We start from the raw sequence: 26,614 nt of genomic DNA, 5'->3' as shown, positions 1-26,614 counted from the left end.
AAACACATTTGGGACCTCAAAGACAATAATGTTGAATATTCAATAACATGGCAAATTCTTGCATCCAGCACACCTTACAATAGTGGTAATAAAAGATGCAACCTATGCTTGAAAGAGAAACTGTTTATTATCTACCGTCCAGACCTGTCATCCCTCAACAAGCGCAGCGAAATTGTAACAACATGCCGCCATAGACGGAAACACCTCCTAGGTAACACATGAACCAATCACCACGCCCCTAGGCCAGCCTGTACCCACCCACTCTGTGCCCTATATAAACCATGGTATGCGAATGCTCCCATTAAAATCTCCTGACGATTGAGGGTACCCCCCTCATGAAACAGGCCTGTAGAGATGAAATAGTCTTGTGATTTTTTTCCCCACACATACATATATTGCGCTCTACTACGGTATCGAGCACTATTTTTTGGATAACCTTATTAAGACATATACTCCGCTCCAAATTGACATTTGTTGAGCACTGTACGACGATCAGAAATGGAAAAATTCAACATCGACTACTCCACAAAGAACATTCCCATACCCGCGCAGAATGACTACAAGCTAAGGCTCATAGAAAAGACGGAACACTTCCTAAGAAGGATGCGGTGGAAAGCACATTTTTTCCTCCACCCTGAAACAAAAGGAATGCAAAAGGAAACTTACGGATTCAAATCTACCAAGAACCCACCCACAGTTGAGGAACTAAAGGATTTTGAGAACGACATGCTCAAAATGATACAATCAGTCAAATTCAAGCCAATCCGCAACCCACTCCTCACCAAGCTGAAAAATGACAAGGAGCGCATCAAGAAAGTAAACAACCTCATCATAGCTGCCGATAAAACCACAAACTTCTACAGAATGGACATACCAGAACACCACACCTTACTGGACAGAAGCATCACCAAATCATACAAAAAAGCGCAACCCAATACCTTACAGAACATCCACCTGGAAAATAAAAGGATCGCGGCTGAACTGGACATTGAGGACAGGGTGGACGCCACAGCCAACAAGGAAGCCTTCATCACATTGAAGGATCACAAGCCCAACTTCGCAAATAACCCAACATGCCGACTAATAAACCCAACTAAATCTGAAATAGGAAAAATCAGCAAAATAATCCTGGACAGAGTCAACACAAAAATCAAGGACAAAACACCACTCAACCAATGGAGAAATACAGTAGCAGTAATCAAATGGTTCAACAACATTCAAGACAAACAACAGCACAACTTTATCTCCTTTGATATCGAGGAATTTTACCCTTCCATCACGCAAGACCTACTGACTCAAGCACTAGACTTCGCCTCAGACTACGACTCAATCACAGGCAACGAAAGAAACATCATCATCCACGCAAAAAACTCCATTCTCATCCACAACAGTACACCATGGCAAAAAAAGAACAATGCAACATTTGACGTCACTATGGGAAGTTTTGACGGAGCAGAAACGTGTGAACTCGTTGGGAGTTTCCTCCTCTCCCAGCTCGCTAGCCTCAATCTGAACCTTGGTATTTACCGTGATGACGGACTGGCAGTGTGTCGCGCCTCGCCAAGGAGCAGCGAGAATACCAAGAAGCGCATATGCCAAATTTTCAAAGAGAACGGCCTACGGATCACGATTGAAGCCAACAAGCAAACCGTCAACTTTCTTGACGTCACTTTCAACCTGAGAAATAACAGCTACCAACCATTCACGAAACCCAACACAACACTCCAATACGTGCACCATGACAGCAACCATCCACCCACCACCACGAAAAGAATACCTACCGGAATCAATAAAAGGCTATCGATGCTGTCATCTAGCAAAGCTGAATTTGACCAAGCAACCCCCCCGTACCAAAAAGCCCTTGATGAAAGCGGATACAATTTCACCCTCACCTATGAACCCACGCCAGGAAACCAGCCAAAAAAGAACAGAAAACGAAACGGCATCATCTGGTACAACTCCTCATACAGCAAAAACGTCTCAACGAACATTGGACACAAATTCCTCAACCTGATTGACAAATACTTTCCCAAAGACAACAACCTAAGAAAAGTATTCAACAAGAACAACATCAAATTGAGCTACAGCTGCATGAACAATATACGACAAATCATCTCAAACCACAACAAAACAATTGCAAATGAGCCGTCGACCCCCAGTCAGAACGACTCCAAAACCAACAAAGCATGTAACTGTCGAAAGAAACCTGATTGCCCCCTCAACGGGGGATGCTTACAAACATCAGTTGTCTACCAATCTAAGGTAATACGCAAGGACATTAACACATCCGACACATATGTAGGATTAACCGAGGGTGAATTCAAAACCAGATGGAACAACCACAAGGCTTCTTTCAGGAACAAAAACCTGCGAAATACCACAGAACTCAGCAAACACATTTGGGACCTCAAAGACAATAATGTTGAATATTCAATAACATGGCAAATTCTTGCATCCAGCACACCTTACAATAGTGGTAATAAAAGATGCAACCTATGCTTGAAAGAGAAACTGTTTATTATCTACCGTCCAGACCTGTCATCCCTCAACAAGCGCAGCGAAATTGTAACAACATGCCGCCATAGACGGAAACACCTCCTAGGTAACACATGAACCAATCACCACGCCCCTAGGCCAGCCTGTACCCACCCACTCTGTGCCCTATATAAACCATGGTATGCGAATGCTCCCATTAAAATCTCCTGACGATTGAGGGTACCCCCCTCATGAAACAGGCCTGTAGAGATGAAATAGTCTTGTGATTTTTTTCCCCACACATACATATATATATATATATATATATATATATATATATATATATATATATATATATATATAAAAAATAAATACTTGAATTTCAGTGTTCATTTATTTACACATATACACACACATAACACTCATCTACTCATTGTTGAGTTAAGGGTTGAATTGTCCATCCTTGTTCTATTCTCTGTCACTATTTTTCGAACCATGCTGTGTGGCACGGACAAAAGTGCTTTCAAAAAATGCACTAGATGGCAGTATTGTCCTGTTTAAGAGTGTCACAACATTGCTGTTTACGGCAGACGAACTGCTTTACGGTATACAAAAAAGTGACTGCTGTTGTGTGTTGTTGCCACGCTGGGAGGATGTTAATGAAACTGCCTAACAATAAACCCGCATAAGAAACCAAGAACTCGCCCTCCATCATTCTATAGTTATAACGTGATTGGGCAGGTACGCTTTTTTATATTGTGGAGGACCTGAGTCCGCCTGAATTTCGGGAGATTTTCGGGAGAGGCGCTGAATTTCGGGAGTCTCCCGGAAAATCCGGGAGGGTTGGCAAGTATGGTTGAGAGACAGTTGCGATAGCCAATCAGATCACAAGTTGTTGACAGCCAACAGAGAGAATAGTAGCAGCAATAGTATTAATAAATTAAGTATAAAATAACAGAATAAAAATTAAGAACCTAAGAAAAGTTAAACATGATCATTTAAAAGCCTAATTAAAAAGGTTTGTCTTTCACATTTTTTCATGCCGGTGACATGTACATGCTCTTCCACTAGATGGCAGTAGGTACATAATTAACCTAGGTATCCATCTGTTTCCATTCATATACCAGAATGAATAAAGGCCCAATTGAAATGAACAATGACTGAAATAATGAAGAAAGTTCTAGATTATGTCCTGCGTAGTCATTAGGCTGTAACATCCAACACCATCTCTTTCCTTTTATAGCTCTTTGTAGGGGTTGGACTGCATAAGAAGCAATTTTCTGCCACAACACTTGTGGTGTTTTCTGAGAAGGAGCAACCACAGCTCTTGTTGATTAGCCATTTAGCTATTATTATTAAAAAATAAATAAATTCGTCAAGCTTTGAATGGCGCGGAGTGAGCCAGTGTTGCATTGGCCAATGCCGTAATAAGACTTTATATTTCACTATAATACATAGGCTGTCAGAAGTTTACAACAGAACAAGAGGAAACATTTGAGTCGTTGATTTTAGAAAACAAACTATTTTGGTCCTAAAGGTTAAATACTTCCAAAACAAGTCATACTAGTTGCTTCACTGATATATCATATTTTCTTTTGTATCATTTCGTCATGCTTGGTCATGGCCTGATTTCTGTAAAAAACAGTTAGTTTTTGGCTTAGTGCATTATTTCATAGTGAAAACAAATGTCTTTGTACTGCTCCTGTGTGTTGATGTCAGGCAGCTGTGTAATTGTCACACCAATCATCTAGTTAATCATTTAGTTGGGATGGGATTAACCTTTCATTGACACATAAAAGTCACAGGAATAGATAAGGGGTATGCTATGTTGTTATCCTTGCCTTTTTTGATAAGGCCTTTGTATAAGGGGTGTCTCCATTCGGTATTTCATATTCGTCCCATATCAGCAAAAGTGTCGGATTATATCAGCTTGCATCTAAAATCTTGGATATGGGGTGAGCGCTCCGGCACAAGCAGTCGTTCAGCGCGTTTACTTGCATAAAGCTAAACAGCCAGCTAAAATCTATATGTCCTTCAATAAGCACACAAAGTTGATCTTTTCTTGTATTTTAGTGAAAATATTAACAAAAGGTAAATACTACTAGGAGCTAGCAGCTACCCAACAGCTAAGCACTAAATATCACACAAGACATTTGTCAATATAAACAAGAATCAAATAATTATAGTTGCATGCACTTACATATACAAACTCTCCAAGGCAAAAGCATATTCGAAAATATCCAGTAACAAATGTATCCACATCATTCAATTTACTGTGTCAACAGCTTAACTTAATGAATTAGTGGCTAATATGTGTTACAAAGAAACAACAATTACCACTCCACTTCAACTTAAAGAAAGCATAAGTCCATTCCAGATCATTAATAATAGTTAGGTTAGGGGTTTTCATACCTACCATTGTTCTCTGTTTGAGTAATTTCACTTAATTAAGCATTTTCTCCTTCATAACATGGAAAACATTTGCAAGGGCACACCAACACACCTCCATGTTCTAATTTGGTCTTTTTTTTTTTTTCATTGGTCATTTCAAGTACATTGAGAACCGGATGACTCATCTGACCAGATAATATCCCTGACTCCACATGCTGATTCACTACACAGCATTCTCTTTCGAACATTTTTAAATGTGACATTTAACACCCTCATAAGTCCCACCAACGAGAGGGACAAGCAGTACAAAATTACTGGATGGAAAATGCAAATCACTCATGACCTGATTTCTGTAAAAAAAACAAAAAAAACAATGACGTGGCTTGGTTGGTAGAGCGACCTTGCCAGCAACTTGAGGGTTCCAGATTCAATTCTTGCTTCCTCCATCTTAGTCACTGCCCTTGTGTCCTTGGGCAAGATACTTTACCCACCTGTTCCCAGTGCCACCCACACTGGCTTATATGTAACTCTGAGTTACATACAACTTTGAGCGCTTTGAGTCACTAGAGAAAAGCGCTATATAAATATACTTCTTTTTCTTTTAAAAAAAAAATCTCTATCCAACTTACAGGGCTTGGTGCTTTGTTCAAAATGTATAACCCCTGTATGTTCATTTAAGTATATATACAGTGGGTATGGAATGTTTTCAGACCCCCTAACATTTTTCACTCTTTGTTTCATTTCAGTCATTTGCTAAAGTCAAAAAAGTAATTTTTTTTTCTAATTAATGTATATTTAGCACCCCATCTTGGCAGAAAAAAAATGCAAATAATTATTAAAAAATAAAAACTGAAACATCACATGGTCAAAAGTATTCAGACCCTTTACTCAATTTGAGCTAGTACAGACATGAGACTTCTTGGGAATGATGCAACAAGTTTTTCACACCTGGATCTGGGGATCCTCTGCCTTTCTTCATTGCAGATCCTCTCCAGTTCGGTCAGGTCGGATGGCGAATGTTGGCGGACAGCCATTTTCAGGTCTCTCCAGAGATGCTCAATTGGGTTTAGGTCAAGGCTCTGGCTAGGCCAGTCAAGAATGTTCACAGAGTTGTTCCGAAGCCACTCCTTTGTTATTTTAGCTGATTGCTTGGTAGGGATGTCCCGATCCGATATTTGGATCGGATCGGCCGCCGATATTTGCCAAAAAATGCGTATCGGCAAGGCATGGAAAAATGCCGATCCAGATCCAGTTTAAAAAAAAAACTCCGCTCCGTGTTTTCCAACGCACCTATTTAAATAATACATTCCACTTTTCTGCTGCTCCCTAATTTCCGTTCCGCATTTTCCAGCACACCTTCAACACATCCACAGGTCTGTGGATTCTCACGCAGTTGCTTTTAGCTGCTGGCATTACACGACAGGCTCTTCTCACTCGTTCCTGTGTCTCCCTCTTACAGACAGCAAGCGCACCTTCTTACACACGTCACGTTGTACGTCACATACGTATACGCCCTCTCCCAGCAGAGAGCGAGGTAACAGCAGGGCTAACGTTAGCTGTGATGCTAGCGCAGCCGCTAAGGTGCGCGCCTGCTCAAGCGTCCTCTGCGCACGGCAAATCTATGCCACGCACAAAATCAAATAAAAAAATAAGCGCATAACAATTTTCGACACACGGACACGACAGAGAAAACAGTTTTCGTCATCATTGTTCAAATAATGTAACGTCTGTCGAGACGCTTATCTCCATTCGGTGCCACACGCCCACCATCAAAATGCCGAGGCAAACATTTCCACATCAACACCGTATGAAAAAAATAGTGATTTTTTTTAGTTGTGATTTCCCTCTCTGCGTGAACGTTTAAAAGTAGCATATATTAATGCAGTATGAAGAAGAATGTTTTAATGTAGACACATAGAATCATCATACTGCTGTGATTATATGCATCAAGTGTTCATTCAAGGCTAAGGCAAAATATCGAGATATATATCGTGTATCGCAATATGGCCTTAAAATATCGCAATATTAAAAAAAGGCCATATCGCCCAGCCCTAGTTCAATGATGCCATTTCTGTTTGTCATGTATAATTTTGTCTATTTTGTGTTTATCCTTTAATAAACAGGTCAGTTTCTTGTTACCAACCATTGTGTATTATTCAAACTCCCCTAATTCAGCTGGCTAGTTGTTATCAAGAGTACTAAAACCCTTTTCAACATGGTTCTGACAACTAAGTAGGCTAAATAACTTTAAACTTTAATACATGCTTGGATAGGCCAGTATCGGTCAGTATCGGTATCGGTCAGTATCGGTATCGGATCGGAAGTGCTAAAACAATATCGGTATCGGATCGGAAGTGCAAAAACCTGGATCGGGACATCCCTAGTGCTTGGAGTCATTGTCTTGTTGGTAGGAGACCTTTCGGCCCAGTCTGAGGTCCTGAGCACTCTGGAAGAGGTTTTCTCTGTACTTGGCCGCATTTATTTTTCCTTCAATTGCAAACAGTCGTCCTGTCCCTGCAGCTGAAAAACACCCCCATATGATGATGCTGCCACCACCATGTTTCGTTTCATTCTTGGGATTGTGTTAGGCAGGTGATGAGCAGTGCCTGGTTTTCTCCACACATGCTGCTTAGAACTAACGGCAAAAAGTTAAATCTCGGTCTCATCAGGCCAGAGAATCTTATTTCTCAGAGTCTGGGAGTCGTTCATGTGTTTTTGGCAAACTATGCAGGCTTTCATATGTCTTGCACTGAGAAGAGGCTTCCGTCGGCCCACTGTGCAATAAAGCCCCGACTGGTGGAGGGCTGCACTGATAGTTGACTTTCTCCCATCTCCCTTCTGCATCTCTGGAGCTCAGCCACAGTGATCTTTGGTTCTTCTTTACCTCTATCACCAAGGCTCTTCTCCCACAATTGCTTAGTTTGGCTGCACGATCAGGTCTAGGAAGAGTTGAGGTCGTCCCAAACTTCTTCCTTTTAAGGATTATGGAGCCCACTGTTCTCTTAGAAACCTTGAGTGCTTCTCTTGTGCTGCTGAAAGTAGTGTATTTTCCTCCGCTGTGAAATAAGTCTGCTCTGGCATATTTTTTCCAGAAAAGTCCGGTCTCATCACAATTAAAATTTGCTGTGGTCAATTCTTCCACTCTTTTGAGTGTCTGTTTACTTTTTGGGACTCATAATGAGTTGCAAAAATGGACAAAAGGTAAAAAAAACAGTAGTGTACTGCAAAGCGCATTAAGTGGCCTGAAGGGCTACGCCTCCCCAAAAATGTTGCACCCTGCTTTTTGCCTTGGGGCGGACAACAAAATGAATAAATAAAGTGTTCCTACACAGGGACATGGGTCGCACACAGAGGCACACTTGCCTTGATATAAAAGTTTGTAAATCGAAAAGATGCATATAGTGGAGTTGTAAATCGAGGTTCTGTTGTCTAATATCGGGCAAGTTACTCGTAACATAAAATGTTTAAAATTCCATGGTTTGCCAAAAATATATTAACAAGGATTAGTTGTTGGAGAGATGCTCGCTTTTACAACAGAACTGCTGAGAACAAACATATACAGGTAAAAGCCAGTAAATTAGAATATTTTGAAAAACTTGATTTATTTCAGTAATTGCATTCAAAAGGTGTAACTTGTACATTATATTTATTCATTGCACACAGACTGATGCATTCAAATGTTTATTTCATTTAATTTTGATGATTTGAAGTGGCAACAAATGAAAATCCAAAATTCCGTGTGTCACAAAATTAGAATATTACTTAAGGCTAATACAAAAAAGGGATTTTTAGAAATGTTGGCCAACTGAAAAGTATGAAAATGAAAAATATGAGCATGTACAATACTCAATACTTGGTTGGAGCTCCTTTTGCCTCAATTACTGCGTTAATGCGGCGTGGCATGGAGTCGAAGAGTTTCTGGCACTGCTCAGGTGTTATGAGAGCCCAGGTTGCTCTGATAGTGGCCTTCAACTCTTCTGCGTTTTTGGGTCTGGCATTCTACATCTTCCTTTTCACAATACCCCACAGATTTTCTATGGGGCTAAGGTCAGGGGAGTTGGCGGGCCAATTTAGAACAGAAATACCGTGGTCCGTAAACCAGGCACGGGTAGATTTGCGCTGTGTGCAGGCGCCAAGTCCTGTTGGAACTTGAAATCTCCATCTCCATAGAGCAGGTCAGCAGCAGGAAGCATGAAGTGCTCTAAAACATGCTGGTAGACGGCTGCGTTGACCCTGGATCTCAGGAAACAGAGTGGACCGACACCAGCAGATGACATGGCACCCCAAACCATCACTGATGGTGGAAACTTTACACTAGACTTCAGGCAACGTGGATCCTGTGCCTCTCCTGTCTTCCTCCAGACTCTGGGACCTCGATTTCCAAAGGAAATGCAAAATTTGCTTTCGTCAGAAAACATGACTTTGGACCACTCAGCAGCAGTCCAGCTCTTTTTTCCCTTAGCCCAGGTGAGACGCTTTTCGCGCTGTTTCTTGGTCAACAGTGGCTTGACACGAGGTATGCGGCAGTTGAAACCCATGTCTTTCAAGCGTCTCTTGGTGGTGGATCTTGAAGCACTGACTCCAGCAGCTGTCCACTCCTTCTGAATCTCCCCCACATTTTTGAATGGGTTTTTTTTCACAATCTTGACCAGGGCGCGGTGATCCCTATCGCTTGTACACTTTTTCTGACCACAGTTTTTCCTTCCCTTTGCCTCTCCATTAATGTGTTTGGACACAGAGCTCTGAGAACAGCCAGCCTCTTCAGCAAAAACCTTTTGTGTCTTTCGCTCCTTGTGCAATGTGTCGATGGTTGCCTTTTGGACAGCTGTCAAATCTGAAGTCTTCCCCATGTTTGTGTAGGCTTCAGAACTGGACTGAGAGACCATTTCAAGCCCTTTGCAGGTGTTTTGAGTTAATCAGCTGATTAGTTTGTGGCACCAGGTGTCTTCAAAATTTAACCCTTACACAATATTCTAATTTTGTGACACACGGAATTTTGGATTTTCATTTGTTGCCACTTCAAATCAACAAAATTAAATGAAATAAACATTTGAATGCATCAGTCTGTGTGCAATGAATAAATATAATGTACAAGTTACACCTTTTGAATGCAATTACTGAAATAAATCAAGTTTTTCAAAATATTCTAATTTACTGGCTTTTACCTGTATATAAAATTGTTAAATTACTTAATCAAAAGATAACTAAAAGTTGTCTCATTGCGTAATAACCTAATTTGTCAAAATTATTTATGCTCATTTGTGAAATAATCAGTTAAGTCACGCTGTAGAGGACATAGAGTTGTAATTCAATGCAAATAAAGAGTCAACGCATGCAGGTTTCTCTTCATGTGGTGGCACCAACAAACAAGCTCAAGCGTTGAAATGACTTCTTATATTTTCCAGGCAGCATAGGAGCTTTGTGGTGGGACCCCATCCATAGGCTACTCTTCTCAGGGGCGTCCGACCACAGCGTCATCATGTGGGACATAGGGGGACGCAAAGGGCGCACCTTACTGTTGCATGGACACCAGTAAGTCATGCAGCCTCACTCAATCTGCTATCTCTTCTTGTTTTTGTATCACCATTGAATTTGATACTGGTTTCACATTGCTCTCAAAAAACTAGTTATGCGGCCCCTATGCACTATGGAAAAGAGGTGGGATGCAAAAAGTTTACACTTCTTCCCATTACCCGTTATTTTTTAAACAATAATAATGGTATAGAACCCTAGATTGTTGTCCAGCTATATGTATGTATATTATGTACTACATGTACAATATGGAACTGACAATGACATACTCAATAAATGTTCATAAAAATATTCATCATTTCTACGGTAGCTGATAGGGACAAATGCACAGCAATGTCCAAACGCTCCAAACACAGAAATTATATCAACCCACAAACATTATGAAACACATTCAAATGTTGAGATCAAATAAACACTGCAGGATCAAAGACAAATGCCAAAGAAAAATGCTGCAAATCACAAAAACGCTCACTTTCCCCATAACTGCATGACCGTTAACCAATAGCCTGGTAAACTTCTGTATTGTTCTCTGAACTTGCAGAATTTTCTCTTGCATGTGTTTCGGGGGATTTGTGTGTGCAGGCTTCATGTGATTGCAGCATTTTTCTGTCACACTTTTTTTTATACCATGTGAGTTTGTGTGTTAAGAGCCCATGCACATTTGTGCCTTTTGTTGACACTCTCTTCCAGACCCTTTTTGACACACAGGCGTTAGTGATGCCACAAACATCTGACTGCCTGGTCTTTAACTCCCTTGGTTTCCATGCAGATTTTCATTATCATCAAGCCCTGCCCATTTTTACACCATTGACTCACCTCACATTTCTTTTTTAATATTATTTGGTTTTACTTATAAAGTATATGTATTATGAAACTATGCAACCCTTTCAACATTCTGACAAAAGTTGGCGTTTTGACTCTTTTTTTTTTTTAGTGAGCGTGTCCAGGCTCTGTGCTACATGCAGCTGACCAGGCAGTTGATGTCGTGCTCAGCTGACGGAGGTATCGCCGTGTGGAACATGGACACAGCCAGAGAAGAGGTTTGCAGCAATATTACTTTTCAAAGGGTGTGGGATGTGACTAGGGCAGGGGTCGGCAACCCGCGGCTCCGGAGCAGCATGCGGCTCTTTGATCACTCTGATGCGGCTCCGCTGCATACTTGCCGACCCTCACGATTTTCCCGGGAGATTTCCGGATTTCGGTGCCTCTTGTAGAAAACTCCCGGGATTAATATTCTCCGATTTTCACCCTAACAATAATAATAAGGGCGTGCCATGATGGTACAGCATTCAGCGCCCTCTACAATCTGTACAAACAGCGTGCCAGCCCAGCCTTTTGTTGTATGCATTTCCTACTTGCACACGCAAGTGACAGCAAGGCACACTTGCTCAACAGTCACACAGGTTACACTGACGGTGGCCATATAAAACAACTTTAACACTTTTACTAATAATGCGCCACACTTTGAACCAAAACCAAACAAGAATGACAAACACATTTCAGGAGAACATCTGCAGCTTAAAGGGAAACATTATCACAATTTCAGAAGGGTTAAAACCATTAAAAATCAGTTCCCAGTGGCTTATTTTATTTTTCGAATTTTTTTCAAAATTTTACCCATCACGCAATATCCCTAAAAAAAGCTTCAAAGTGCCTGATTTTAACCATCGTTATATACACCCGTTCATTTTCCTGTGACGTCACACAGTGATGCCAATACAAACAAACATGGCGGATAGATTAGCAAGGTATAGCGACATTAGCTCGGATTCAGACTCGGATTTCAGCGGCTTAAGCGATTCAACAGATTACGCATGTATTGAAACGGATGGTTGTAGTGTGGAGGCAGGTAGTGAAAACGAAATTGAAGAAGAAACTGAAGCTATTGAGCCTTATCGGTTGGAACCGTATGCAAGCGAAACCGACGAACACGACACGGGAGAAAGCGAGGACGAATTCGGCGATCGCCTTCTAACCAACGATTGGTATGTGTTTGTTTGGCATTAAAGGAAACTAACAACTATGAACTACGTTTACAGCATATGAAATACTTTTGGCGACAACATGCACTTTGAGAGTGCAGACAGCCCATTTCAGGCGCGCTAAGAACATATATTTTTCCACGATTTCAGCACTCAGGTTAACCATACCTAAATAGACACAAAATACTGCATTACACAAGACTACCCGAATGTACTTGAATGATTGAAAAAAATAAATGTTTTTAAGCTAAATTATTGGTAAACACAGTTTATGTATAATCATTTACGTAAAACCGCGAGTAATGAATAAAGTTTTCATCAATTAATTTATTCTGTAGACATACCCTCATCCGCTCTCTTTTCCTGAAAGATGATCTGTCCAGTTTTAGAGTTGATGTCAGCATCTGCTTTGAGTGTTGCAGGATATCCACACATTCTTGCCATCTCTGTCATAGCATAGCTTTTGTCGGTAAAATGTGCGGAACAAACGACTGACCATTTCGTCAGCTTTCCCCACAGCCTCGTATTTTGAACAAATTTCGTCCAATTTCTTGCCACTTTCGCATCTTTGGGCCACTGGTGCAACTTGAATCCGTCCCTGTTCGTGTTGTTACACCCTCCGACAACACACCGACGAAAGTGAGAAAATGGCGGATTGCTTCCCGATGTGACGTCACAACGTCCTCCGAGAGCGAATAATAGAAAGGCGTTTAATTCGCCAAAATTCACCCATTTAGAGTTCGGAAATCGGTTAAAAAAATATATAGTCTTTTTTCTGCAACATCAAGGCATATATTGACGCTTACATAGGTCTGGTGATAATGTTCCCCTTTAACACAACATAAACACAACAGAACAAATACCCAGAATCCCATGCAGCCCTGACTCTTCCGGGCTACATTATACACCCCTGCTACCACCAAACCCCGCCCCCACCCCAACCCTGCTCCCCCACACATCACCCCCCCTCCCCCATGCGTCGGTTGAGGTGGGCGGGGTTTGGTAGCGGGGGTGTATTATGTAGCCCGGAAGAGTTAGGGCTGCATGGGATTCTGGGTAGTTGTTCTGTTGTGTTTATGTTGTGTTACGGTGCAGATGTTCTCCCGAAATGTGTTTGTCATTCTTGTTTGGTGTGGGTTCACAGTGTGGCGCATTATTAGTAAGAGTGTTAAAGTTTTTTATACCGCCACCGTCAGTGTAACCTGTATGGTTGTTGACCAAGTATGCCTTGCTGTCACTTACGTGAGCAAGCGTAAGTCCCATACAACGTGTGGCTGGGCCGGCACGCTGGTTGTAGTGGGCGCTAAATGCTGTACCATCACGGCACGTTCGAGAGAATAGTTGCCCTGAAATTCGTAGTCTGCCGGAAAAATTGGGAGGGTTGACAAGTATGACGCTGTCAAGCGCCATTCATATAAAACTCGCGGGCCGCACTAACATTCAATTTTCATATTAAGGTGTGGGCCGCGTGTCTGAGACCCTTGGTTTATACATAGCACAAAGCAAAAAAAAAACTTTGTATGCAGTGTTATTTCATTTTAAATTTCAAAAGATTTTTGTGGCTCCCATTGTTTTCTTTAATTTGTGTAACTGGTCAAAATGGCTCTTTGAGTGGTAAAGGTTGCCGACCCCTGGACTAGAGGGTGTCCAGATCCGATGTATATATCGTTTCCATAACAGCAAAAAACAAGTTGTATTACATCGGCTGCGTGTAAAATCTCCAATATAAGCAACAATACAATAACCTTGTGAAAGCTTGAGAATCAGTTAACAGCTAAATGTCCTCCAATAAGCACACAAGGTTGATATTTTCTTTTATTTTAGTGAAGTAATTTACAAAAGGCAACCAGGGTAGGCCACTAAAAACTACCCAACCGCTAGACACACAATAGCTCAAAAAATAGACATACATAATAAGAATACTTTATAAAACAATATTGGTGTTTAAAACACATTTGTCAATGTGAACAAGTGTCATCCATCCATCTTTTTCCACTTATCCGAGGTCGTGTCGCGGGGGCAGCAGCTTAAGTAGGGAAGCCCAGACTTCCCTCTCCCCAGCCACTTCGTCCAGCTCCTCCCTGGGGATCCCGAGGCGTTCCCAGGCCAGCCGGGAGAGATAGTCTTCCCAACGTGTCCTGGGTCTTCCCCGTGTCCTCCTACCGGTCGGACGTGCCCGAAACACCTCCCTAGGGAGGCATTTGGGTGGCATCCTAACCAGATGCCCCAACCACCTCATCTGGCTCCTCTCGGTGTGGAGGAGCAGCGGCTTTACTTTGAGATCCTCCCGGATGACAGAGCTTCTCACCCTATCTCTATGGGAGAGCCCCGCCACCCGGCGGAGGAAGCTCATTTTGGCCGCTTGTACCCATGATCTTGTTCTTTCGGTCACAACCTAAAGCTCATGACCATAAGTGAGGATGGGAACGTAGATCGACCGAACAAGTGTCAAATAATGATATTTGCATACTACTTCCAATAACAAACGTTCACATAATTCAACTTACTGTGTCATGAACTTAATGAATTATTGTGGTCTCTAGGTGTATCCAAAAAAGCAATTCCTACTCCAATTTATATAAAGCTTAAGTCAATTTGAGACAGTTAGTAATAAATAGGTTAGTGTTTTTCATACTTGCTATTGTTCTGTTTGAGTTATTTCACTGGATCAAGAATTTTCTTAAATTCCACACTACAAAATAAATTAAATAAATGAGAACACCCCTATTTCGCACCTTTTTCATTAAAGTGCTGGCACTCACAGTCACAACTTGCTTTGGCCCAAAGGTTACTTATTTATTCTATAAAAAAACACAGAAACTGAAGCGCAAACTTGTGAGATTATTTGTTTGGTCACTTGATTCAGGGGAATAAAATGTGGGCAAACAAACTACTTTGTTACATGCAATGTTTGTCTGTCTGATCACTTAGACAGTGCACCAAAACTGGAGCAAAAATGAGGTACCACTATATTTGTGTATTGTAGTTTATAGTGGCTGATATGGAACAATTATTATACTGAAAAGCTAATCTGTGGTCATTTTAATGGTATTTTGATTTCGTAAAACCTTTTACTTTTTCATGTGTTTGCAGGCACCTCAGTGGTTGGAAAGCGACTCTTGTCAGAAGTGTGAGCAGCCTTTCTTTTGGAATGTCAAGCAGATGTGGGACACCAAGACATTGGGACTCAGACAGGTACTCGTGTTGTCAGTAGTAGGGTGCTTTTGTAACAGTTCTTACTGAATCTTATTCGGCGTGTTTACTGTGCTGCAGCACCACTGCAGGAAGTGTGGCAAAGCTGTGTGTGGGAAATGTAGTTCTAAACGCTCCACATATCCAATCATGGGCTTTGAGTTCCCAGTGCGGGTGTGCGACGCCTGTTTTGACTCCATCAAGGAAGAAGAGTGAGTCAAGTCTTCTGTACACGTTTGCACCTGAAGACTTATCTTCTTTTTCTGCTTCATGACCACTTGGGGACAAGCCTGGTTAACTGTGCACATTTTTGTCTGTGTATTTGCAGTCGAACTCCGTTGGCCACATTCCATGAGGGGAAACACAACATTGCTCGCATGCACATGGACCCATCCAGAGGCCTGATGGTCACCTGTGGAAGTGACCGCATTGTGAAGGTTGACAGTTCTTTTGAAAACATATTTTTCCATGCATTTTGGCCTCTTGTCCACACGCAAACATTGGTTTTTGTCTTTAAAATCACGCAAAAAACATTCAGGATGTTTCCAGGGCTTTGTGTGTATAGAAAGATCTGTGTTTTCATTGACATAGCCTGAAGCTGTGCTGCATCTTCTGGACTCGAGCTGCACAATTCTGCATAAAATGTGAATCATGATTTTCTCGCTTAAAATTGAGATTGCGATTCTCTGAGACACACACACACACACACACACACACACACACACACACACACATACACACGCACCATCTTGTGCAGGGGTGCTCACACTTTTTCTGCAGGCGAGCTACTTTTCAATTGATCAAGTCATGGGGATCTACCTCATTCATATATATAATTTATATTTACCTATTTATGAAATATATGTTTTTGTTAACAAGTTAAAGGTGTTTAATGATAATGCAAGCATGTTTAACACATATAGTTATTATTGTTAACAAGTTAAAGGTGTTTAAAGATAATACAAGCATGTTTAACACTTATAGTTAATATTGTTAACTTAAAGGTGGTTAAAGATAAAACAAGCATGTTTAACACATATAGTTAATATTGTTAACAACTTAAAGGTGGTTAAAGATAATACAAGCATGTTTAACACATATAGTTAATATTGTTAACAACTTAAAGGTGGTTAAAGATAATACAAGCATGTTTAACACATATAGTTAATATTGTTAACAAGTTAAAGGTGGTTAAAGATAATACAAGCATGTTAAACACATATAGATTCCTTTCTTTCATGAAGACAAGAATATAAGTTGGTGTATTACCTGATTGTGATGACTTGCATTGATTGGAATCAGACAGTGGTGATGATAACGTCCGCATTTTCGAATGGAGGAGAAAAAAAGTCCTCCTTTCTGTCCAATACCACATGAAAGTGGTTGGTTTTTGGCATCTTATTTGTCCAGCTTCCGTACTCCTTTGTATACACTTTACAAGAAATACATTGTCGGCAAACTCCGTAGCTTGCTAGCTTGTGCACGCCAGCTTTCTGAGACTCTTATTTTGGTAGCGCAGGCAGGATGAAGCAGAGCTTTTATTGTGCAACTGTGCAGTCGGTCTTTGGAGTTTTGACGACAGGTACGGCGCCAGAGTCTGTTGAAATAAAGTGTTTCTCGCCTTCCAGTCGGTAATTTTAATGAGCTGGCAGCAGCCAGCGTCATCTCAGAAGACCCCCGGGTGCCGAGAATGTCAATCAAGTGACGAAAGTGATGTCATAGTGAAGATTTATGATCGCTCATTTTTAGGACTATTTTTTTAATGCCTGGCTGGTGATCGACTGACACACCCTCCGAGATCGACCGGTAGATCGCGATCGACGTAATGAGCACCCCTGATCTTGTGTATTATAATTATCATTATACTCTTCACTGTCCCGTTCTGCTTTAAAGAAACTTCCAAACGTTTTTTTTTTTTTGATTTCTTTATGGTAGTCAATTAATTAATGCGATCGCTTCTACCGCGAGCTAGTACACAAAAGCCGGCGCGCCAGGGCAGTGGTACCAACTCGCCCTGACTGTGGCAAAGCTGGATGAAGAGACCACCTACGCATATATGACATTCATTTTTTGTCACCAATAACACAGAGATAACATGTTTTGTTTGGCTAGTAAAGGATACAGCATATTTCCAGGGCTAGTGGTATTAAAGCCGCACCCGCCAAATTTCAGAATACAAAAATATTGTTACATATATTAGCCGCAGATATATACCGGTACGAAAGGTTTTGTATATGTTTATTGACATACCTTAATTGTTTCCAAACGGTGCCTGTAGCAGCGCAGTAAAACTGATGATCAAACAAAACAGAAGTCATCGTCATGGACCCACTAACTGTGGAAGCTAGCTCTCCAATCAGCTAAACAGACTCAATAACTCCACAGTGACGTTTTGGTGGATTTATGAAACTGAAACAATACAAAAAGAATGCCATCATAGGTTAATAAATAATAAATACTAACACGGACACTTGTAGAGGTGTAAGTATGTTAACGGCAGCTTGATTACATTACGATAGCACGTACAAATATGCATGAAAACACTCCTACAGACATCACACATCGGAAGGTTTAGTAAGTATGAATAGTTTTAGTTAAATGGTAAAACTTACAACTGTGAATAGTGAATGAATGAAGAATCCTTTCGAGCTGAAACGATATGGAGGGTTATACTTCTGGTTCAAGGCACAAAATAGTAAGTACATTTTCAACCCACACCACCTGTAGTGAGCAAAGTTGTCCAAAATATGGCGCCATAGCACAAACAATAACACACTTTTTCAGTGTCTGTCAGTATAATTAGAAAACTATTTGTTGAATTCAAAGCAATATGGCCATTAGCGAAGAAAAATCCATAAATTAGCCACAGGGTGCAAAGCGTTGGAAAAAAGTAGCGACTTATAGTCCAGAAAATACGATATTTGTTTTTTGTTTAGCATTTTTAATTGATTGGCCACCACTTTAGTGAAAAAGTACATGATCGCCATTGCCGATGCCTTTTGATGCCGATAACAAATGCCAATGCCCTCTGGCTGAAACTTTATTTATTTTTAGTGCCTCAGACAAAAAGTAACAAGCAGCTAATTGTCTGTCTCCATACACAGTGTCGAGCCGCTCCCTCAAGCTCATAATATTCACTTCCATTACGGCAAATAAACTGCATTTTTTAGTATCTCAAGTGCAATATCATCTAGCATTATCACTGGAGGACGAGGCTAATCATGTTACACACTGAGAGCAAGCCAGGAGCAGGTATGCTAATAGCTAAGCTAGCTTGAAACGACACGAAAAAAAAGACCACGTTACAGCAGGAAGTACGTAAGCAGATTTAACATAAAATTAACAAGTACCGTATATTACCAAATAAACGCCCTTGTGCAAATAACCACCCATGTCCTAATAGCCGCCCGGGGTCTGACCCCATTTTGTGAATTAACCGCCTCTTCCTAATAACCGCCCATGTCCAAATAGCTGTCCATGGGCTGTTATTTGCATAATTTAGATTAAAATCATATTGATTTCATTAAGCCCAATTTATAAGCTAAAAGGAAAAGCAAAGGTGCAGTAATTCTGGTAATTACGGTAACAGCAGATGTTACGTGGGGATTCTGGGTAATCAACATATTGCAATGGGTCACCGCATATAGCGTAACACACACTCAACGACAACAACAAACCCACGAGGAAAGGTTTCAGCATGGCAAGCAACAGCAGCAGCGAGTTGAATGAACAGGATACCGGTACACCACAACTGATGGACGGGAATACTTTAAGGGGGAAGAAGAACAGTAAGTTTGACTTAAAGTTCAAGCTAGCGGTTGTGAAGTATGCGGAGCAGAATTCTGGTTTGGCAGCGGCCAGGCAGTTTAACATTGACCCAAAACGTGTACGAGAATGGAAACAAAAAAAGGGAGAACTACTATCTCAGTCGGCAATCGATGGAAAACGGGCTCGCTTATCTGGTGGAGGTAGGAAGAAAGTGAGCGACGAGCTTGATGCTAATTTGTGTCAGTGGTTACATCACGTATGCTGCTTTATTTAAAACTTGGAGTAGTGTAGCCTTTATTTTATTTAAGTGACAGTATTATTGTTCTGTTTTGATGGTGGGTTTTATACTTGAGTACTTGGTACCATAATTTTATTTTTCCCGTTAGGCTGCTTTATTTAAAAAGTTTCTTTATTTTTAGTATTGGTATTCTATTTGACAATTGTTGCACTACTGTCATGTTGAGGCCCTGTTGATCTCTTGTCTTTTGATAGCCTACCTCATGTTGATCTCTTGTTTTTTTGTTTGTATGTTTACAATAGCTTTTACATTTAAAGGGGAACATTATCACAATTTCAGAAGGGTTAAAACCATTAAAAATCAGTTCCCAGTGGCTTATTTTATTTTTCTGAGTTTTTTTCAAAATTGTACCCATCACGCGATATCCCTAAAAAAAGCTTCAAAGTGCCTGATTTTAACCATCGTTATATACACTTGTCCATTTTCCTGTGACGTCACACAGTGATGCCAATACAAACAAACATGGCGCATAGAACAGCAAGATATAGCGACATTAGCTCGGATTCAGACTCGGATTTCAGCGGCTTAAGCGATTCAACAGATTACACATGTATTGAAACGGATGGTTGTAGTGTGGAGGCAGGTAGCGAAAACGAAATTGAAGAAGAAACTGAAGCTATTGAGCCATATCGGTTTGAACCGTATGCAAGCGAAATCGACGAAAACGACACGACAGCCAGCGACACGGGAGAAAGCGAGGACGAATTTGGCGATCGCCTTCTAACCAACGATTGGTATGTGTTTGTTTGGCATTAAAGGAAACTAACAACTATGAACTAGGTTTACAGCATATGAAATACATTTGGCAACAACATGCACTTTGAGAGTGCAGACAGCCCATTTCAGGCACGCTAAGAACATATATTTTTCCACGATTTCAGCACTCAGGTTAACCATACCTAAATAGACACAAAATACTGCATTACACAAGACTACCCGAATGTACTCGAATGATTGAAAACAATAAATGTTTTTAAGCTAAATTATTGGTAAACACAGTTTATGTATTATAATTTACGTAAAACCGCGAGTAATGAATAACGTTTTCATCAATTAATATATTCTGTAGACATACCCTCATCCGCTCTCTTTTCCTGAAAGCTGATCTGTCCAGTTTTGGAGTTGATGTCAGTAGGCCAGGGAAGCTAGGGTCGATATTCTTCTCTTGATTATCTTCGGTGGCATAAGAGACGGTGTGAGACAAGACATCCAGGGGGTTTAGCTCGCTCGTCTGCGGGAACAAACTGCCGCCATTGCTTGCCGTGCTACCAGGGTCCTTTGTCCCTGAATTGCTCACACACTCCGGCAGATTCAATGGGGGTCTGGCGGCAGATTTCTTTGACTTTATCGTTGGAAATGCATCTGCTTTGAGTGTCGCAGGATATCCACACATTCTTGCCATCTCTGTCGTAGCATAGCTTTCGTCAGTAAAGTGTGCGGAACAAACGACTGACCATTTCGTCGGCTTTCACCACACCCTCGTATTTTGAACAAATTTCGTCCAATTTCTTGCCACTTTTGCATCTTTGGGCCACTGGTGCAACTTGAATCCGTCCCTGTTCGTGTTGTTACACCCTCCGACAACACACCGATGAAAGTGAGAAAATGGCGGATTGCTTCCCGATGTGACGTCATGTTGTGACGTCATCGCTCCGAGAGCGAATAATAGAAAGGCGTTTAATTCGCCAAAATTCACCCATTTAGATTTCGGAAATCGGTTAAAAAAATATATGGTCTTTTTTCTGCAACATCAAGGTATATATTGATGCTTACATAGGTCTGGTGATAATGTTCCCCTTTAAAGTTTTTTGTACGAAAAAAAAATACTGGACAATGACCATTGTAACCAAATAATGGCCTGGTGCAGGTTGGTGCAAAAATAAATAAAAGCCTTGTGCAAATAACCGCCCATGTCCTAATAACCGCCCGGGGTCTGACCCCATTTTGTGAAATAAACGCCCGGGCTACTATTTGGTAATATACGGTAGATTAAAAAGAGTCTAGAAACAGGATAATATAATAGCAACTGTTGGTGTTTCAGCATTGTCACAATCAGTACACGACATGTAAGAGAAGGGTGGATCGATCCATACTTTGGTGGTGACGATAGTAGTGTGATTTAGTCGATATTTTTATTTTCTCAAAACCCTTTTTAGTTGTTTTTGGTAAACTCTCAAGGACAAATATCCTGGACACCGGAGGATTTTAAGTGCAAAAACCACAAGTGTTAAATTAGGGATGTTTCGAGCATGGTTTTACTCTGCCGATTCCGATACCGTTCATCCTCGAGTGAGATTGGCTGATACCAATATATGAAATAACCGTATGTATGGTGAGTGCTATTGCCAGTCCAACAATATAAGCAACGTTTTTAAACAAGTTCCTTATTCTCTCGGTGTTTAACATGTTTAGCCTCATCCTCCAATGATAACGATACATTATATTCATATTTAAGCTACTAAGAAATACAGTTTATTTGGAGGATATTATTATTAGATTTAAAGAGCGGCTCCACACTGTGTATGGAGACACATAATCAGCTGTTAGCCGTTTTTAAACAAGTTCCTTATTCTCTCGGTGTTAACATGTTTAGCCTCATTCTCCAATGATAACGATACATTATATTAATATTTAAGCTACTAAGATATACAGTTTATTTGGAGGATATTATTATTAGCTTTAAAGAGCAGCTCCACACTGTGTATGGAGACACATAATTAGCTGTTAGCCGTTTTTAAACAAGTTCCTTATTCTCTCAGTGTTAACATGTTTAGCCTCATCCTCCAATGATAACGATACATTATATTCATATTTAAGCTACTAAGAAATACAGTTTATTTGGAGGATATTATTATTTGCTTTAAAGAGCGGCTCCACACTGTGTATGGAGACGCATAATTAGCTGTTAGCCGCTTGTCAGCCAGAGGACTACAAATAAATAGTTAAATCCTTTTTAATGTACATCGTCCGATTGATTGCCACGTCCCTAATTCAAATGAGAAATGGATAATAATTTTTCATTTTCTTTAGTTACTGTTTACCATTGACTTTGTTTTGCTCAATGTAATGAAAGAGAATAAGGAACTAGTTTAAATATTGTGTTGATATTGGTAAACTGTTATTAACACTCACCATAAATACAGTATCGGCCGATCTCACTCATAGATGATTGGTATTGTAATCGGCAGCACTGTTTTAAATGTAAAAATGTTTTAGAGTGGCGCCCTTTCAATTTAAATCCAGGTTGGAGTAATGCTCCGGACAAAAAGACTCCGACAGCTGCAAGTCTGTTCCCAGACTACACAATATATGCGACATATTGTTCATTCTGGTTGAATATAAATTACTTTTAATTAGTATAAGAAATGAAAGATTACATGTAAAAAAAAAAAAAAAATCATCACAGTTGCCAGTTTCTTCTCATCGCCTATTTGTCTCCACAGATCTGGGACATGACGCAGGTGGTTGGCTGTAGCTTAGCAACAGGCTTTTCTCCTCGCTGATTGGGTCCAGCCCCTCTTCCGGTGTCATGGAAACCCCTCTCTCTGTACAGTGCATCATCGCCATCATGCCTGGACTCTCCAGCTCCTGGGGGACGTTCGTGTGTGTGCGTGTTCGTGTGTGCGTGTGTGTTTGTGCGTGCATGTGTGTGTGTGTGTGTGTGTGTGTGTGTGTGTGTGTGCATGCATGTGTGCGCGCGTGTGTGTGTGTGTATGCTAGTAACGTATGTCTTGGCAGTCCCTTTTTCATTTGGAATGATCTTTTCATTTTCGCACTACATGAATGTGTGATCTCTTCCTTAGCACACACACACACACACGCACGCACGCACACACACACACACACACACCACAGCACTAAGCACAACAGTTAGTGTAAACGTGTGCATGTACTCTAATGTCTCCTCCTGTGGGACGAGTGTTGATATTAGTGTTTACATTTAATACTTCTGATACTTTTTTGTGGCTTTTTTAAGTATCGGTACTGTAATGTTGACAAATTCCAGACCCGCCATGGCGTACTTCTGTTGCATCTGTGTAGAAAAGACCACATGTAGTCAAAAGTAGACCTTCTGATCACACGTTATTTCCCACTTTAGATGATTTTGTGTCTCTTTTTCACCAGTTGGCCTTAAACCGCACTCAGGAGGTTTTACATCAATGGATTATCACCCTCCCTTTTTTTGGTTGTTGTTACCATGGCCACCTTGTCACGTGTAAATCCATCATATTGTGAGTATTTAAAGCGGTGCTAATGCTGACTCCGCGTCCCCCTCCATAATCGGGAGTGCGTTGCTATAGAAACAGGTCATCTTTGCAAAGTCTCCTATGCTTTTTTTTTTTGCAGCATCATTAAGCACTTGCTAAGGTGTAGAAATGTAGTAAAGGTCTCACTGCCCTGTTTGTGTGCTGGCCTTGTGAGTGTATAACATGCATTATTCCATGAGGTATCATTCCTTTTATCATAAAGCACTTGGTTCACATGAAGTGTTGACTTCCCAGCTCTGATCTTAACTGTTCCTTCAGCCGCCTTAAAGAGAGAAGGGCACATTCTCGTAGCCTTTTTCTTTTCTCTTGCCATCAACGTCTGGATGTATTTTGGTTTGAGTCATGTTTTTTTTCCACCTCCCCCTTACCCCCTCATGTTGCTCTATAAACTCATCCCTGCACTGAATTGCACAAGCCCTTCACTTTCTTTGCTAGTTCATATGTGAGTACAATTCTAATGTCTAGATGTAATCACCTTCCACTTTTGCATTATGTAGTGTATATTCATATTTGTAGTAAAGTATTTATTATCTATGTAAAGTATGTTTTATTGTCCTTTTTTATGCCCGCGTGAGTCAATACATAGTGTTGTACTAGGGAATTAGTATTGTGGCAAAACAATTTGCAAATGTGTATCTCAGTCTGTATGTCTAACATCGCCATGTAATACCGCTCATGCTAATCAGTAGCAAATATATGGCATTTCTTATGTAAATTAGCATTAAGCTAGCACATTTTGGAAAAGTGGAGCCTTATTTTCTTCATTTTAATTATGAATTATAAACATGCACCTGGGGATAGGTTGATTGGCAACACTAAATTGGCCCTAGTGTGTGAATGTGAGTGTGAATGTTGTCTGTCTATCTGTGTTTGCCCTGCGATGAAGTGGGGACTTGTCCAGGGTGTACCCCGCCTTCTGCCCGAATGCAGCTGAGATAGGCTCCAGCACCCCCGCGACCCCGAATGGGACAAGCGGTAGAAAATAGATGGATGGATGGATTAATTGTCCATCCATCCATCCATTTTCTACCGCTTAATCCCTTCGGGGTATATTAATAATATATTTCTATATACTTATGAATAATAAAATGTTCCTTATCTGGTCTGAAAATTAATACAAGAGGCTGTCTCTATGAACAATGAAATGCTCTTCCACATGGATAGATATTTTTTGTAACATTTTTGTTTGGTATATTTTTTTAAAGTCAAATATTTGGTATATGTTTCTAATGTCAAATGTGTGCCAATATTTATAGAAACACTGTATTACCAGATTAACAAAACGTACTGTATGACTGCAATGACCCGCAGTTAAGATGATGCTATCAAGGTTAGGATTACACTATATGATATAATTCTAATAATTTCTATAGTTTTTCCCGTGCTTTTACAGGTATTCCATATGACTCATAACAGTAACAAGGGCCCACATACAGTATATGCATGCAATATGTATGAAAAAATACAGCTTGGTCATTCTAGTTCATTTTCAATATGTTTTCTATATATTTTTTCCTGTTGCATTTTCAAACCACATTTTATTTAAAACTTTGATTACTACATACCAGAAATTCATGTTGAGGATGTGAACATACATCAAAGCACAATTTATTTGGCTCTGATTCTTGGGGTAAGATTTAGGTCAGATCCCATTCTCTATTCAAACTGATTCTTACAGTATATTTGGTAGAGGAGGGAATCTTTGGACATCTCATAATTCGATACCAGTTTTTGGGGTGACGATTCGATTCTCGTAATATACAGTGCATCCGTAAAGTATTACCACTGCTTCACTTATTCACATTTTATGTTACAGCCTTATTGCAAAATGGAATAAACTCATTTCTGTCTTCAAATTTCTATACACAATACTTCATAATGACAAAGTGAAAGGTTTTTTTTTTTTGTTTTTTTTTTAGCAATTTTTGAAAACATTTTAAAAATAGAAAACTATACGAATACTCATGTACACAAGTATTCACATCCTTTACCATGAAACTCAGAGATGAGCTCAGGGGCATCCTGTTTCAACTGATCATCCTTGAGATGTTCCTACTGCTTAATTTGAGTCCACCTGTAGTGAATTCAGTTGGTTGGACATTATTTGGAAAGGCACACACTCGTGTGTGTGTATATATATATATATATATATATATATATATGATATACAGTGCCCTCCAAAAGTATTGGAACAGTGAGGCCAATTCCTTTCTTTTTGTTGTAGACTAAAAACATTTGGGTTTAACATCAAAAGATGAATATGAGACAAGAGATAAATAAATAAATGATAAATAGGTTGTACTTGTATAGCGCTTTTCTACCTTCAAGGTACTCAAAGCGCTTTGACACTACTTCCACATTTACCCATTCACACACACATTCACACACTGATGGAGGGAGCTGCCATGCAAGGCGCTACCAGCACCCATCAGGAGCAAGGGTGAAGTGTCTTGCTCAGGACACAACGGACATGACGAGGTTGGTACTAGGTGGGGATTGAACCAGGGACCCTCGGGTCGCGCACGGCCACTCTTCCACTGCGCCACGCCGTCCCTACAATCTGTGTTACAATATGCATATATATATATATATATGCATATATATATATATATATGCATATGCATATATATATATATATATATATATATGCAAATATATATATATATATATATGTATATATATATATATATATCAGTGACGTGCAGTCA

At 40.3% G+C, this 26,614-nt stretch overlaps 1 protein-coding gene across 1 annotated transcript in view; it reads left to right on the top strand.

The window, feature by feature from the left end:
* Positions 1–24,139, top strand: part of wdfy1 (WD repeat and FYVE domain containing 1) — a 42,023-nt gene extending 17,884 nt beyond the window's left edge. Inside the window, exons 7-12 of the mRNA XM_061925417.2 lie at positions 10,272–10,398; positions 11,333–11,438; positions 15,474–15,575; positions 15,654–15,784; positions 15,901–16,009; positions 23,082–24,139. Of these exons, the coding sequence (XP_061781401.1) occupies positions 10,272–10,398; positions 11,333–11,438; positions 15,474–15,575; positions 15,654–15,784; positions 15,901–16,009; positions 23,082–23,141 (635 nt within the window). The 3' untranslated portion in view covers positions 23,142–24,139. The remainder of the gene's footprint in view (positions 1–10,271; positions 10,399–11,332; positions 11,439–15,473; positions 15,576–15,653; positions 15,785–15,900; positions 16,010–23,081) is intronic.
* Positions 24,140–26,614: the final 2,475 nt, after the last annotated feature.

This window comes from Nerophis lumbriciformis, linkage group LG30, assembly GCF_033978685.3.
Source record: "Nerophis lumbriciformis linkage group LG30, RoL_Nlum_v2.1, whole genome shotgun sequence".
NCBI classification, from domain to species: Eukaryota; Metazoa; Chordata; class Actinopteri; order Syngnathiformes; family Syngnathidae; genus Nerophis; species Nerophis lumbriciformis.
This window is presented reverse-complemented; position numbering and strand designations above follow the sequence as displayed.